This window comes from Ursus americanus, chromosome 1 (genome assembly GCF_024610735.1).
Source record: "Ursus americanus isolate L20-20 chromosome 1, mUrsAme1.1.p, whole genome shotgun sequence".
Classification (NCBI taxonomy): Eukaryota; Metazoa; Chordata; class Mammalia; order Carnivora; family Ursidae; genus Ursus; species Ursus americanus.
The window spans coordinates 94,572,900-94,589,144 of NC_142127.1; the positions used below are offsets into that span (position 1 = coordinate 94,572,900).

The following is a 16,245-nucleotide window of genomic DNA, read 5'->3' on the forward strand; positions in this document are numbered from 1 at the left end:
TGTATCCATTCAAAAAGATGACACTGGGCAAATATGTTAAAATCCCTTTGGTAATAAAGTTTTATTAAACTGGAATATTTATTAAATAAGAAGAGAGATCATTTTATTTCCTTGGAAATAGTTCCTGTAGTATATTTCTCTCTGGTCCTGACTTTATTCATAGGACCTTTGCTGGTGTCTCTCTTCTGGCCATCGTATCACCCTTTTGGGGTGGATATGGAACAAATAAAATAAAACCCTGATTGCTTGATTTCAGAGAGAGAGCAAGAGCATGCACGATTGGGAGGGGCAGAGGGAGAGGGAGAGAGAGAATCTTAAGCAGACTTTGAGCTGCGCATGGAGCCTGATGTGGGGTTCGAGCTCATGACCCCAAGATCATGGCCTGAGCCAAAAGCAAGAATGGGAGGCTTAACCAACTGAGCCACGCAGGCGCCCTAGTAAAACCCTGATTTAAATGGTCTCACTGCTGAGTGAGTCCCCCAGAGGATAATGAACTCGCATCAGCACAACGACCTGGAGTGGATCTCTGGTGCTCCAAGTTAGCCAGCCCACCCACAAGACTCTGTGTTTGTGTAACACTCACTAGTTTACAAAACGATTCCATAAAAATAAACATTTCAGTGCTTTCGACACACAGGATAGATAGTATTCCCGTTTAACAAACCTAGCTCAATGAATCAGCACATCCAGAGAGACTTAGACCGACACTGGGCTTCTGACTCCAAATCTTGAATTTATCATTGAATCACAGCAGTTTTCAGACATTTGGCTGAACAGAGAGCGCCCAGGGAAACCCCAAATTCCTTTGTATGTAGTTAGGCAGAAAAGCAAATACAGCGCAGAAGTCAAAGGCACAAACTGGTGAGTTCCCATTCTGGTTGAGCCCACGTCATCCACCAGAGCAAACTTTTCCTGTAGAGGGTAAATACTTCAGGCTTTCTGAGCCATTTATGGTCTCTCCTGCACTGTCGTCTTTCTTTTTTGTGTTATAAAATTCTACAACTGTGAAAAGCATTCTTAGTTCACAGGCCATACAAAAACAGACTGAGGGCAGGACCTGACCCAGGCACCATAGTTCATCAGGGCCCTGGCCCCGGCCTTCCAGAGCATGAGCCGATGGCTGGTAACGCAGGACTCCGGGCAGTAGTGACTGGAGTTCCCTGGCTCTGAGATATTTATCATATAAGTACACATCCTTGACTCACAGGAAAAATTCACCTCCCCGACTCCCCACAAGTTTAGGCTATGTCAAGTTCCTCTGCCTTTAACCAAAGTTAAAGATAAAGCTGTGTCTGACTTGCTCTATACTCTAGATCTTTGGTGTTCCCAAAGTTAAACGTAATGGTTTCTACTATTTCAGAGATACCCCAAAATTCTCATGGATTTTAAGTCTTTCACTTTGGAGCTGAGACCTGGAATCTTGTGTGTGGTTGCTGGTTATGTAGCTAGAGAGAGAGAGACCAGCAGCCTGCCTGGCACTCACTTCTTGCCCTCCTCTGGGATCAGCTCTACCCTCTGCTATGTGAACGGATGGTTACTCTTTTGCAGGGGAGAGGGGCAGATGGGGGACAGGGGGGAGAGGCCTTAAAATGGAGGCCAACTGCCCAGGAAACAGCAGATCTACACCAACTAATTTAGATAGTGTCGAGACCTTTAATAAAATATGTTATAAAGGCAGTTAAAAAAATAATCGACAAAAAGATGTTACTTCTCTCATCAGAGCAAAAATTTTTGAGTGAGAGATACATCAGCTTTGAAAGAATTTCTTCTCCCCCCCCATTGAGCTTGACTACATTTTAATAGACCATTGTAATAGTCTCAGGGGTTAGGATTCACGTGTTCCTTGTAAATACCAAGGACCGACAATAGTTTATTTTGGTGTTTACCAAGGCTTTCCCTTTTCACTTTGGACTACACAGCCGAACTACAGCCAGTACCAGCCCAAAGCTTATCTTTGCATGAATTCAGAACCTGGACTACAGGAATGAGATTCTTTTGTATAATGACGTCTCGATTCACAATCTTGTATTTATTGTAGTAGCTTTCTCCGTCCTTAACGTACTCCTGGACATTTTAATGAAGAGTGACGTAGACAGCTTTATCAATGGAGCCTTTGATACCAGTCAATTACTTAAAGATTTCAAAGAATCAACAATTCTTATATTCAGTTTTTAGTCCATAAAAGGAATTGAGCTGGGCGCCACTGGGGCATAACGCAGACATAGTTCCTAGCTCTATGGGGTTCCCTGTCTACCAGCAAGATAAGAAAAATATATGAATAGTAAATAAATAAATAATTAGAAGTTCAAAGAATAGCTCAAGGTATGATTTACTACAAATACACACTAAGTATTACAGAAAACTAGAAAAGAGATAATTTATTCATCTATCAGTCATTTCATTGGTATTTATGTTGTGTCAGGCATAATGTAACATGTGTCTCCTCTGTAGACTGTTCTTCAGAACTCAGACTTTATATTCAAATTCCAATTTGAAAGCTCTGCATATGGACCTGACAGGCATTTCAAACTTAACCTGTCTTACAGTGAACTTAGATTGGCTCCCCAAACTTTCTCTTGCAGTCGTCCGGTTGTTAAGGCCAAAAAACAAACAAACCCAAACCCAAACCCAAATACCGCACATTCATCCCTGAGTCCTCTCTTTCTCTCACACTTTATGTTGAATTTGTGAACAAGCCCTATTGGCCCTACTTTTGAAAAGTATTTGACTCCGAACACTTCTCACAACCTCAACAACTTACCATTCAGGCCTTTTGCTGGGATCATTGTGATGGCTTCAGGATTAATGGTCATCCTGGTTCAACCTTGGACCCTCTGCAGCCAGCCATAGGTCCTGTCGCTCTCCCTCTCAAGGTCCTCCAAATTAATGAGCTTACAGTTAAGAGAGTACTTACTATCCACAGGCACTGATCTAAGCTCTTTGCAAGTAGCACTGAATTCTCACAAGAACTTGACACTGTATGTACCATTACTCTCTGTGTTTTATCAGTGGAGAAACAAAGTCAGAGGGAGGACAAGTCATTTGTCACGATCACACAGCTGGCAGGTAGCAGAGACAGGGTTCAAATCCTGACATTCCAGCTCCACAGCCCAGGCTCTTGGTTTCTGGGCCTCCTCCCTCCGGTGGCTTCCCTTCTCACTCTTGGGACAAGCTCCCTCCAAGTCTTCATGATGGCCTTCACGATCTGCCCCCATTACCTCAGTGACCTCAGCTTCTACTACCTCTCTTTGGCTCGCTTGGTCCCTTTGGCCTCTTCACTGTGCCTCAGACACCCTTAGCTTCTTCCCAGATTAGAACTTCCATTCTGGCTGGTCCATCTGCCTGAGACATGTCCACACAGACAGTGGCACGATTCACTTCCTTACTTACTTTGGGTCCTTCCCCAAATGCCACTTTTTCAGTTATTGAATGTCCTCCTTATACAAATATATCTAGACATGATTCTAAACACTTAACATGTATTTTACTTCATTAAAACCTCAAAACAGCTCTGGGCTGATGGAACTACTACCCTCATCTTACAGATGAGAAAAGGAGAAATGCGAAATAGTGTGGGGAAGCTCACATAGCTGATAAGTGATGAAGCCAAGATTCCAACCTAGAGGCTCTGGCTCCTGAGTCCGTAATCTCTCTCTCTCTCTCTTCCTCCTTCTCCCCACCCATCCCTCATACACACACACACACACACACACACACACACACACACACACACAAGCAACATACAAATTTGGTGTCTAACAGGTGATAGAAAAGTGAAAGAGAGAAAAAAAACAGTTTGTTCCGAAGCTTAGAGCCAGAGTGAGAAGATGATTAGCTGATTCAGTATGAAGAAGGACAGGAGGTGGAGAGCATAGCTGGTCAGTTTCCAGAGCCACGTTTCTCTGGGTGTCATCACGGGCCTCCCCTATCAGGAGAACCTGGAGGTGTCTGCTAAGACTGCAGATGTCCAGGCTGCACTCCACACCTTTGTATATAGAGTCTTTGGGTCCAGGAGCCCGAGGATTGGTTCATACATAAGAATTCCTAGGTGATTTTAAAACACATTAAAGTTTTTGAACTACTATCTTGAAAGATAAGGAATCATTTCATCGACTTAAATTTGTAAACTAAACATCACAAAGCTAATATGGCATTTCCATAACAACAAGATCTGGAAAATGTTCTATCAACATAAACCTTCGCAGCTCAGGACACGGATCTTTGATGGGTTTGTTCATGGGTGGGTTCCAAATGCCTAGAACAGTGGCTGGCCCATAGTGGACCACCAATAAATAGCTGCTGAATGCATGAATTTGGAGTGGCCCAGAAGAAACTCTTAAAATGCACACTGATTCTGTACGAGCATATTTCACTCTGAGTGGCCCAAGATTTCCAACAGATTTCTCCTAAAAATTCGGTTTTATCCTTATTTCCGTAGAGGTATGAACAGAGTGGAAATTATAGTGCTTTTTGTAATCCTTGATCTAAATGTGACTTGAGGGTTGGCATTTAGTAGCTGGGAGTGAATAAGAGATGCAATCTTTCTGAAGCTGTTTTCTTCACCAGTAAATTCACCTCATCCCATTTAATGTCCATCAAGGTATTACATAAACTAAAGGGACCATTGGAAAAATAAGGCATCGTTATTTTTTTTTCAAACTTCCACCTGCCAAATTGTATAGTCTAAGTGGTAAAATGGAGGGGGGAGGTTGTTTAATGACTGAGATAGCATAACCAATACACGTAACTACAGAACATTACTGTCATGAACTTGGGGGGAAAGAATCTCTAATTCTTTTAAATTTAATTTGTGAAAAACTTATGGAATAATAAGTATGAAATTATTCCCACGTAGTATTTCTTCCTAGAGAAAATCATAGCCCAATAGTTCAAGAACAGGATTGCCTTTTAAAAATCAAATACTGATTTGTTGAAGAAGCTGCCATAGAATGGAATAGCTTAGGATTCTGTCACTCAGAGGCACAGCCCAAACCAAATGACTTTCATTTAAAAACTTTTAGTGTAACAGGTACTTTTCATTCATTATTTACTACATCCCCGATAGCTGAACGTTGAAATCTAAGAGGAAAAAGTCGATTGTGCTGAAACCTTGCAACGTCTCCCCAATTTTTGAAACTTCAGTACATCACCTCCCCGCAAACATGGGATTTCAGTGACTAAGCAGATCTCTCCCTGATCCTCAAGTAAGAAAAGACACTACTGGGGCACCTGGGTGGCGCAGTCGTTAAGCGTCTGCCTTCGGCTCAGGGCATGATCCCGGCGTTATGGGATCGAGCCCCACATCAGGCTCCTCTGCTGGGAGCCTGCTTCTTCCTCTCCCACTCCCCCTGCTTGTGTTCCCTCTCTCGCTGGCTGTCTATCTCTCTGTCAAATAAATAAATAAAATCTTAAAAAGAAAAAAAAGAAAAGAAAGATGCTACTTTATTCTTACCAATAAAATACATGCACAAAGAAGAAGTAACATTGTCTCGTATAACTAAAGCACAGACAGAAATGTAATTTGACCAATGGCAAGAAACAACATTCTAATTAAAACATCATGCATTCCACAAAATTCTCAAAAACTTTATTCTGCTTTTATGCCTAAGTTAAGCATTCTGTAAAGGCTTTTCCATTGCCAGGTCAGAAATGAAAGCTCCGAATACCTTGAAGTGAGACATTTAGCTACCGACATCTACACAACTGGATTGGTTACATGTGATCTAAAACTATGTTTGGGGCTCTTCTTTCAAATTAGAGTTACAAAATACCCTGAATTAGACCAAACTCCCAAGTTTTGTCTTTTTCTTTGCACAAAAGCGAATAACAGCACACAAAACGTTAGGCAGAAGAGAATTTCTAATAGACCGGTAAACTGCACATTTCGTGACAGATCTAAGAGAAAGATAATCAGCTCTGAATGATAGAGTTTTAAAGATTTCCCCCACATCGTAAAGCACAGTAGTAAACTCTAGGTCACACATTTCTTTATCTCAAGCCGAACACCCCAAACCCTAAATTGCAACCTCATCTCTATAATAACAGCTCCATCCACCGAGGCTGCTTTGCCACAAATACCATACCATGATGATGAGGGTTCTGGGTCTACTCATTTCATCGTCACTTTCCAGAGGCAAAATTTCATGGGATGGTTCCTCTTGGCGTCGTCTACAAATGTGTGGACAGCTCCTCTGAACCACAGAACGAAAAGCTTGGAGCAGAACAATGCTGGCGCTGCAGCCCATTCCTGCATCCTGGAACCTACAAAATAACTTCTATGTTGATGCTAGGTTTGAAAAACAGTGGCTCCTTGTCCCTGAAAACAGCCTACATTGCAGCTGCAGCCAGCTCACCCTCCAATCACTTCCTTGAGCTCTGATCATCTGATCACCGCCAAATAGCTTGGATGCGGAGACGGGAAAGATTTGATCCACTGAAACTGAACACGCTCAGGAATATTAGAGCACTTCGCCCGGAGAGTTATTTCTCAATTCATTTCAAGAACATGCTTCCTGCTCATTACAATCATTCTCTCCGATTCCAGTTTCAGAGGTCTGAATAAATATCTCTCTTTCCCTCAGACGCTCAAATAAATCACTCTTTTTCAGACTAAACAACTGAAAATCTCACTCCACACTGACATTTTTCCAAGGCAAAGGAGTGTCCCCTAAAGAGTGAAAATGGTTTTCTTCTTAAATGTAAGCACTTCTGAAAGGAAATTTTGCTAGACACCTCACAAAGTGATTGGGGTTTTACTTTTCACAGCTCCTAAGTTCCAGAAATGAAATGGGCTCATCGGAACTGCGGAGCCCGCCGAATCAAAGTGACTTCTCCAAAGCACGCACGCGTTAACCAAGCCCACGTGAGTGACACCAGCGTTGCCCCTGCGGGTCCCTTTCAATAGTACGGTTGTTCTGTTCCCACACACGCAGTTCTGCAGCCTAATACATTTTTATATTTACATAGGCGGCTTGTGGGGCTGAAAATATCTCTATCACTGAGGTCACTTGGCGAGCTCTGCCAAGCTGACCTCTTAGAAAAGGCAGCTGTAAAGCACTTTCACATCCTATCAATAAGAAGTCAAGGCTCAGGTCTTTGGTAGGTAAGCGACTAGTATTCCCTGACTCCTGCGAGACAAGTCACTTAGGAGGGAACCAGAGAGATGCTTAGAAATCACGTGACCTGCTTGGCCTGGCTTCAAGATCTAATGGTATACTGTAAGAGAATAGGACAACAGGGGATGCTTGCGCTAAAAATAACTCACAGCAAATGGCGTTTGCTTACAAATGAGGAAAGTATGACATCCCCAGTAGGATTTTCAATGTCGGGATCTTTCTGTCAAGCTAATCCTTCCAGTGTAACTCTCAGGGACTCAAAGCGAAAATGTTTTCTTTGGTTTCTGGGCTCCTCAGGGCCAAGGGTGCCGCGGGAAGTTTGCAAGTTTGTTTTGCTATGAGGTGTGGCCACTCGGGGGCCAGTGACGTCATTTTCACAGAAGCGTCCAGCGTAGTGCTCAATTAGGCATTAATTGCTCAGTAATCTGTCACAACACAGCGTTATTTAATTGGTATGTTTGCCAGAGAAGTAAAACATTTTTTTTTTCTTTTAAGAGGTACTGGCTGCCAGTAGTTTTTCCTTTCCCTCTGTTTTGAGCAAACATATTTTAGTGCTGCTGGAAAAAGAAGAAAAAAATGCTAATGGTGCTGGCAAGTCCTCTAACCCCTCCGGACCTTTGTCAGAGTGCCCGGGTGCTAATCTAAACCGTTTTTACTCCAAACAACTGGGACATTTATTGAAGAGAGGCTACAATGTAGCCTGTCTGGCTTGTGTGCACTGAAAAAAATACATATATAGTGCCCACAAGAGAGAAAGCGGGAAGTGGTCTTCCATGATTGTGAACGTGTCTTTTCCAATATGATACAATGGCTCCTCCAGTTCCCTAGTGTGCTTGCGCTGCCCCCTCCCCCCCCCCATGACATGGGACTCTCCTGTTGTTCCCGTAGGTTCTGGTCACCTGCTCAGGAACGAACAGGTCAGACGCAGCAAGGTACTGACTGGAGGTCCTCAAACATTCCACCAGCTACAGCTGGCAGTGGTAATGGGATTCTCTGTAGGACACCATGGGCTTGGCAGGGAGGAGACAGTCCACATCCCAGATTCTTATCCAGGCACCTCTCTCTCAATCTGGCTCACCTCAGGGGTGGCTTTTGGAGTCAGATGTTTTGGCAGATGCCGAAGTCTTTGGGGAAACAAATGGGATGCTTTCTAGCTATCAGAGTCCCGTTTTCATCGATCCCCTTGTTGCCTCCTAGGGACTCATCCCTATTATTGATGGATTGCTGTGGGACTTTCAATCTTCTCTGTCTCGCTTTGTCTTTCAACTTCCATCATCAGGGAAAGGGAACCTCCGAAAATTAGTTTCTTGGGAATTCAATACATACTACAGTTACCCAATGGACAAGGGAACATTAGGACAAAAAAAAGAAATAACAGTTAGACATAGAAGCCCAACATTTTTTTATGAAACGTTTTAAACGTGTAGCAAAGTTGCCAGAAGCAGGTTGAATTCTGAGTTCTATGTTTTACACAGTAAATTAAGTTGGGGGTGGGGTGGGTCGGGAGAAGATAAAAATAAGCCTGAAGACTGGACTCTTTCCCTCTCATATTTAGTATACGTGTTTATACACAGGAAATATATATTTTTAAAGATTTGTTTGAGAGAGAGAGAGCGAGAGCACGCATCCGTGCCTGTGAGCAGGAGGAGGGACAAGCAGACTCCGGGCTGAGTGGGGAGACCAGAGGAAGGCTCCATCTCACCCTGAGATCATGACCTGAGCCGAAATCAAGAGTCTGATGTTTAACCAACTGAGCCACCCAGGCGCCCCTATACACAGGGAATATTTAAAAATAAGATGGAAATCCTTTACAGATGTCTGCTATTTTCATTTGAAGTATTAATAAGACAAATCATTAATTTGGCTTTCAAGCATTAAATGCGCATAGCCTCACTAGTCGATAAATTTTAGAGACTGTCTTTGGTCTCATCTACCTCCTTCTCCTAACTGGGTTTTATTTTACGATTCAACAAGATGTTTATTAAATATAAAATGCTGCAAGCAAGACTTTTAACTTTATTGTCATAGATAAAAAAAATACTGTCACTAACATCTGTAAGACTGAATTTTCCAAAGAAGTGGTGGGAACTAGATTTCACTCTAAGTTATTAAATGCGTGTGCGCACACACACACACGCACACATAAAACATCATATATGTATACATACGTATATGTTCATTCATTCAGCACTCATGAAATCGTAAATGCATGTGCAGTGAAAAGTTTTTTTGCTTCGAAGCAGAGATGGCCATGTAGCTTAGCTATGAAATGGCCTTAGTGTAGATAGGAAGTGGAAGGGAGAGGGGATGGAGGGATAATTGATAAGTCGAGGTTATACCTGATAGAAAGTTAAATGTAGGAAGGAAAAGTAAATAGTTTTGGAGAGTAAATGATATGTGTGTGTGTGAGAGAGAGAGAGAGAGAGAGAGAACCAAAAAGAAGAATGAATGAAAGAACAGAAGTGAAAACATCTCCAGAATATCTCTGAACACTACGATACTATTGCTCTTGTCTGGGAGAGCGGCTCACCCAGCCATACATCTCTTTAAAAAGTCCTGACAAATGAATTTCGTTTTTAGAGCTGTTTTGGACTAAGAATCATCTGTTTCTAGATGTTGGTATTTCTGCCATTGGAAGAAAACATCCAAAGATCTTTTGACAACGGGAAAGGAAAATCCATATTTAATTTAAATAAATGATGTCTATTGAGAGTGTTGGACTGTTTCAGCTTTGTTAAATTATGCAAGAGCTGTATGTCTAAATGTAGCCTGAGATGTAGACCAGGTTGAACTGGACTGTCCTTAGGCCCCATGGAGATGAAATGCACATTCCTCTCCTACCCAAAGGACCTGCACACGTGCCCCAAGGCCTATGAGTCCCCTCATGCTCAGTGATAGGTCTATTTGGAGGGAGTGAGGTTTTCTGCCGTCTTCCTGTGTCAAGTTCACTGAAAGCTCTTGCTGATAATAATATGCTGTCTTATAAAAACAAACATAAGCTCAGATGAACATACTTTAGTTGAGAAGTGAAGATCAGTCTTGCTGCTTCTTGGATACTCCTGATGCTGCTAGCTTCGTGTTTAAGCTGCTGTGAGCGGCTGGTCACTATTTAAAAAGGTGAATAGGGCCATGACTAGATCTCACTTATGAAGAAAAATGTATGGTTGGAATTTTGAGAGTAGAAGGCCTGGTCTACAAAATCCATATTGCAACAATAACATCTCAAGTGAATTGTCATGTCCCCAGGGAGAGGTTCTTAACTCCCCACCCCAGGTTAAATTAACCCCACCTTTCTGCCTGCATCCAAATGCAAAGGTTCGGAAGCCACTTAGGACCTGCTTCTCATCGCATCTGCATGTCCCAGGCCAGCAGAACCTGGTGTTCACCATATTTGGAGTCTAGGTGGCCTGACTTCAAATTCAAGAGGCTGAATGAAGTGTATTTGTGTCCTTCCCTTCTTCCCCAAGTCCAAGTGAAATGACATTACAAGGCAGTATAAGAGGGAATATATTGATTACAAGAGCGAGGAAAAGGCGGGGTTAGGGAACACTTTCAGTAGATGAGAGTTTTCTGGAGTATTTCTGAAAGATTAAAAGCGAATGTGATCACATTGATCAATAACCAAAAATGAAGGATTAGCAACAACTTACACATCAGGAGGACGCTATGGAAGAGGAGTTAATGTTCTCGGCAGAGCTCAAGAGAGGCCCTAAACTTGAGGAAAGGAGGCACTGGATGCAAGGAAGTCATGAATCCCCATCCCACCCATCCCTGGCATGAACGGAACACGAGACCACTGACCAGAGCTCTCTAAGAAGGCCAAATGCTGCCAGAATACCCAGCACAGGTGTTAGCACCTCAGAGAAACACCCTCGCGGCTTTGGCATTGGCCGGTGGGGGTGGGGCGTGTGTCCAGTCTGCCGGCCTGGTTCACACGCCCCGAAGCAAAGGCTGCCATCGGTGCACCTGTCAACTTAAGAGCTCATCAGTCAGTGGTCGGTCTGATCAAGTGAAGAGATGACCTTAAATGCTCTTCCTCCCCTGCCCCTACAGCCAGAAGGCAGAGCACTCTGGCCACCCAAACTAAGCAGATGCCTTCTTATATTTGGGTTAATTGATAGAGAAACTGCCAGTGTACAGACTGAGCAACAGGCTCTAACGGTCCTCATCCTGGTGGCAGCTAGTGCAAGAGGCAGCCAGGGGAGTGCAGTCGAAAGGCTCACGAGGAGCTTTGGTGTCAGACAGACTCCTGCTGAAGTCAAGGCTCTGCCACGTGTAAGCTGTGTGACCTCGAGCAAGCCGCTTAACCTCTCAGAGCCTCAATAGTATCCACTATAAAATGGAGCGAATCCTTCACGCTTACACTTAACTGAGAAGATCAATACAGAGCCTGACCCGTAGTAATCATTAAGGGGACAGGTGTGATTCTGCCTCTGCTAATGGTAATAGTAGAGGCTGGGTCTCCTCCCTCTCAGCCTCTAGGCTCAGCTTACGCTTGACACTGCCTTGGAGAAGCCTCTCCTGACAGACCTTGCCTGACAGCCCTGAACCTCGGTCCTTATCACTGCACCTTATGGGTTTCCTTCCTGACACACAGCCCACATGATATGCCGATAGGCTTAATTTTTTGAAAGATTTATTTATTTGAGAGAGAGAGAGAGAGAAAATGAGAGCAGGTGGAAGTGCAGAGGAAGAGGGAGAGAAGCAGACTCCCCACCAAGCAGGGAGCCCAATGTGGGGCTCGATCCGTGACCCTGAGATCATGACCTGAGCCAAAACCAAGAGTCAGATTCTTAACTGACTGAGCCACCCAGGTGCCCCCCGATGGATTTAATCTTTAAGCGATGTCTGCCCCTCTCTGTAAGAGCTGGGGCTGTACTTGGTTCACTAGATACCTGGTGCCTACCATGAAGTGAATAATAATGATGATGATGATAATGATACTAGTAGTAAAGCAAGCCCTTCCATAGTACTTGTTATGTGCCACGCATAGTTCTAATGAATATTTACATGTATTTTTTAATTTACACCTCACTCAACAAGGTAGCGCTCTGATCATCTGCATTTTACAGCGAAGGAAACTAAGGCACAAGCAAGTTAAGTGACTTGCTCAGAGACCCATGGCTAGTAAGTGGCAGAACTAGAATTTGACTTTAGCCAGTCTGGCTCCAGAGTCCGAATTTGTTTTTAAAGATTTTATTTATTCATTTGAGACAGAGAGAGAGCAAGAGAGAGAGAGAGAGAGAGAAGGCATGAGCATGGGGGAGTGGAAGAGGGAGAGGAAGAAGCAGACTCCCCAATGAAGGGGGAAGCCTGATGCCAGGCTCAATCCCAGGACCTTGGAATCATGACCTGAGCCGAAGGCAGATGCTTAACCAACTGAGCCACCCAGGTGCCCTTCCAGAGTCTGAATTTTTAACCGGTCCAAATGTCCCATTTATGCCAAGTAAACCTTGTGTCTCCCAAAGGTGGAAAATACCAGAAAAATCTTTAGCACATGGCAGGGTATAGTGAGGCAACCCTGGAAATCCCCTTTGAGGATCGCTATGTCTCTCACAGGAAAATTTGTGATGTTTCCTTGCATGAGACTTTCAGAAAGTAGCTAGCAGTCTTAGAAGATTGTCTTGGGGTGATCATTTAAACTGCATTTTTATGGGAATTTAAAACATTTATAAATGTAATGAACTTGATAAGAAAAAATTTTAAAAACGTATTTGTTGTGTGAGGTGTTCATTGGCAAAAATGACTCATCTATCCAAAATGGCGGTAAAAGCCTATAGTTGGGATATGGAAACGTAATTGGGTCCCTTCCCAACGTCTTGATACAACATCTGTCCTTACGAGATGTAAGATGTTGGTTAGCACCAAAATGCCCCCCAGAAGAGGCTACTTTAGGTCCAACGAGGATGAAGCCATCACCCCAGGATGACCTTTGTGGGTGGACAGGAAGGTGGCTGCCACTCGTTCTTGAGTCTATACAGTGGCACCGGGAACTGGCCACCTGCTGTTCTGGGCTGGCCTGAGAACTGGGGGGTGACTAGCACGCAGGTGGGAACAAGAGCTTTGTCGCACCTTCCCCACCGCCCCAGGTAATCTATGCAGACTCTTGGAAAGACCCTGGAGGCCACGACGGGGTAGAAAGCCCCATGTGCCACTTAGGCGGTAACACACCTTTTCCAAGGAACTCAGTGATTGATGGAAAGAATGAGTGAATCAATAGGTGATAAAAATCAACTCCCCTCCTGCTTCTCCTCTTCTTCCTCCTTCTCCTCCCCCTTCTCCTTCTCCTCATCAAGATCCAAATCCTGTTGGGCTTCTCTGTAAACTTCCCAGAGGCTCACCAACTATTCCCAAGAGAAAGTGACCCCAAAGGAGGAGAATCCCCACAGATTAAAGGCAACTGCAGATGTACCCCACCCTGGCTGAGGAAAACCCGGTCAATGGGCTTGGCCATCTTCCAGGGCAGGGATTAGTGAGAAGCTTTTTCCTTGCATCGTTTTCAGATGGACAAGTCCCCCCAGGCACATAAACTCCAATGGCCGGGAGAGAGTTAATCGTGCTTTCTTAGCTAGAAAGTGGAAAACACAACCCAGTGATGTGATTCTCCCTGAGGCCTGTATCAGCTTGTATCTCTGCCTCTCCTGGTGCCTCTTCTCCTCAAGAACTTGGGGCGTAAGTCTATGTCGATAGTGACCCTTGTCCTCTTTTCCCCACATCTGTGATTTGTAGGGTTCACTTCTTTCAGTGTCTGGCTCTTCATTCTCACTGAATTAGTGGCCTCCTCCTCGCCAGGAGGGAGCTTTCCCATGTGCTGACATTTATTGAGTTGTATAATTAAACACTTTGGAAACAAGCGTGCTGTTCTTCCATTTTAAAAACCCAGGAGCTGTTGCCAAGTCCCTCTTTATCCTCCCTTGCTACCTTGGGCACTGGCGCAGCCCAAAGCAGATGACTTTTGTTGGTACGTTTAGACGCATCAGGAAATGATCCTTCCAAGCTCTCTAAGGCAGCTTCCTCATCAGCAGCCTCTGCAATGCACGCGGATAATTTAAATGTTCCATTAATATCAAACCTTCCATTTCTCGGGCTTTTATGTTTGATTGAACTCTTCTCAGGTCAGCATAAACCGTTTGTATCCTTCATAGAAAGTAGTGTAGGGCAGCAGCGAGGCAGAGGCTCAGGAAGGAATCTGCCAAGTTCAAATCCCTATTGAGCCACTTACGACCTTTGTGGCTCTAAGCAAAATGTGAAGCCTCAGTTTTCTTTTCTGTTAAATGGATGAGTATTCACAAGGTTCTCATGTCCGCATCGGGGCTTGGCATAGTAAGAGACACATGGTAAGTCTTCGGTGCATGTCAGTTAGCTATCATTAGGGGGAAAAATAGATTTTCAGACATTGCTTGCCTTTTTCCCTACCTTTTCCACAAATTGTATTAAAAAAAAAAATCTCCTGGCTCCTTTTCTTGCTCAGGGACACACAATGTTCCCTGGGTGATAGAGGAACGGGGGTGGTGCATATGTCTCCTCTGTGCTTTGAAGTTAGCTCCCATGATAACATGAGACAATTCCCATAACCCCTTCTCAGTCCCCTTCATTGAATAAACAAATTTGAAATAATATAATAATACCTCACTTACTCAGAGGCCATTCCTTTTACAACCTCAACTATTCTGATCACAGCCAAGTCCTGAGAAGCAACAACAACAACAACAAGAAAGCTTTTGCGGGGCCTGAAAGAGATGCACCCAGTCCACGAATCTATGAAGCTTAGAGGCGGAGCCTGGAGAAGGGGGTCTTCATACATTCACCATCTACAGCCGCCTTATGCAGGACTCTGAAGAGCTCACTGAACAAAGCTTGCAGTGGCCTTTGACCAGAAGCAATGTAATTCTGACCTGCCTGGTCCAGTGGGAATAGGGAGTAGCCACTTAGAACTGGAAGGGTGTCCCTGCTGAGGTCAGGAATATACACAGCTGTCTGACTTCTTCAAACGATTGTGGTGGGCCCAGCATTAAACCAGCCCACCAAGACTCAGCCACCAGATGGGGTTGGGGGCTTGTGTCTGGGGACAGGAATGAGGATGTATTAGTCTAGTCTGATTTCTAGAAAGTGATTCAGAACAATGAGCATGAGCTTTGGAGCTGAAGAGAACTGGGTCTGAATTCTCTGAGCATTATTTTTCTCAGTTGTCCAGTGGAACTAAGGGGACCTCTTTTGCAGAGTTATTATAACGAAATACACTATGTATAAAATATTGGTGGGGTGCCTGTGTGGCTCAGTTGGTTAAGCGTCTGCCTTAGGCTCAGGTCATGACTCCAGAGTTCTGGAATCGCGCCCCACGTAGGGCTCCCTGCTCAGCGGGGAGCCTGCTTTTCCCTCTGCCTGCCTCTCCCCCTGCTTGTGTGCGTTTTTTCACTCTCTCTCTGTCAAATAAATAAATAAACCTTTAAAAAATAAAATAAATAAAATAAAACAGTGGCATAAATGGTATTTACTCATTCTTTTGCCACTATTATCAATACAACTAGTATGTTTATTATCATCGTTATTCTAAGAAAGTGCCAGAGAGGGTAAGTAACAGCCACACAAATCAAGGCTTAAGGCTAATACAGTCACATGTAAACAGTAACTCAAACAAAGAAGACAGCCTTGGCACTAGACTGAAATGGCAAGGTCAAGAGCCAGGTGAGGCAGGAAGTCCCACTGGCTCTTCTTCCCCAGCCGATGAGTCCAGGGTATGTGGTTGGGCCAGATTAAGTTAAAGGCATGAGCCCTCCCACAAAAGGAAGGGACACACGAAAGGCAATCTGACAAGAATAAAGAGAAGAAATCAATATCCACAATATCTGGGGCAAAGCATGTTGGGGGCTCTAATACCATCAAGAATGTGAATTGCATGGTGTTCAGGCTTCGACAATGATGAGTGATCACAGCAAGGATGCTGATGCCTCAGGAAAGTCAAATTACACCCAGTGGCCAAGGTTCCAGATGGAAGAGGAAGCTGAGAACAGGCTAGGTACATTTCCACCAACCACTTTCAGTTTTTGAAAGTTTATGATTAAATGGGGTAAACTCAGTTATCTTCAAGAGTTAACTATATAAAAAATATTCTCAGCTGAGGCTGAATACA

General features: G+C 43.9%; 1 protein-coding gene across 3 annotated transcripts in view; it reads right to left on the reverse strand.

The window, feature by feature from the left end:
* Positions 1–16,245, reverse strand: part of DOCK10 (dedicator of cytokinesis 10) — a 260,353-nt gene that overhangs the window by 195,123 nt on the left and 48,985 nt on the right. Inside the window, exon 1 of one of the 3 annotated variants that reach the window (XM_087863926.1) lies at positions 6,084–6,308. The exons of 1 other annotated variant lie outside the window; for it this stretch is intronic. In XM_087863926.1, coding sequence (XP_087720052.1) covers positions 6,084–6,245 — 162 coding nt within the window. In that variant the 5' untranslated portion in view covers positions 6,246–6,308. Of the gene's footprint in view, positions 1–6,083; positions 6,309–16,245 lie in introns of those variants that run through there. One more of the 3 variants, XM_045775336.2, reaches the window with a different exon arrangement.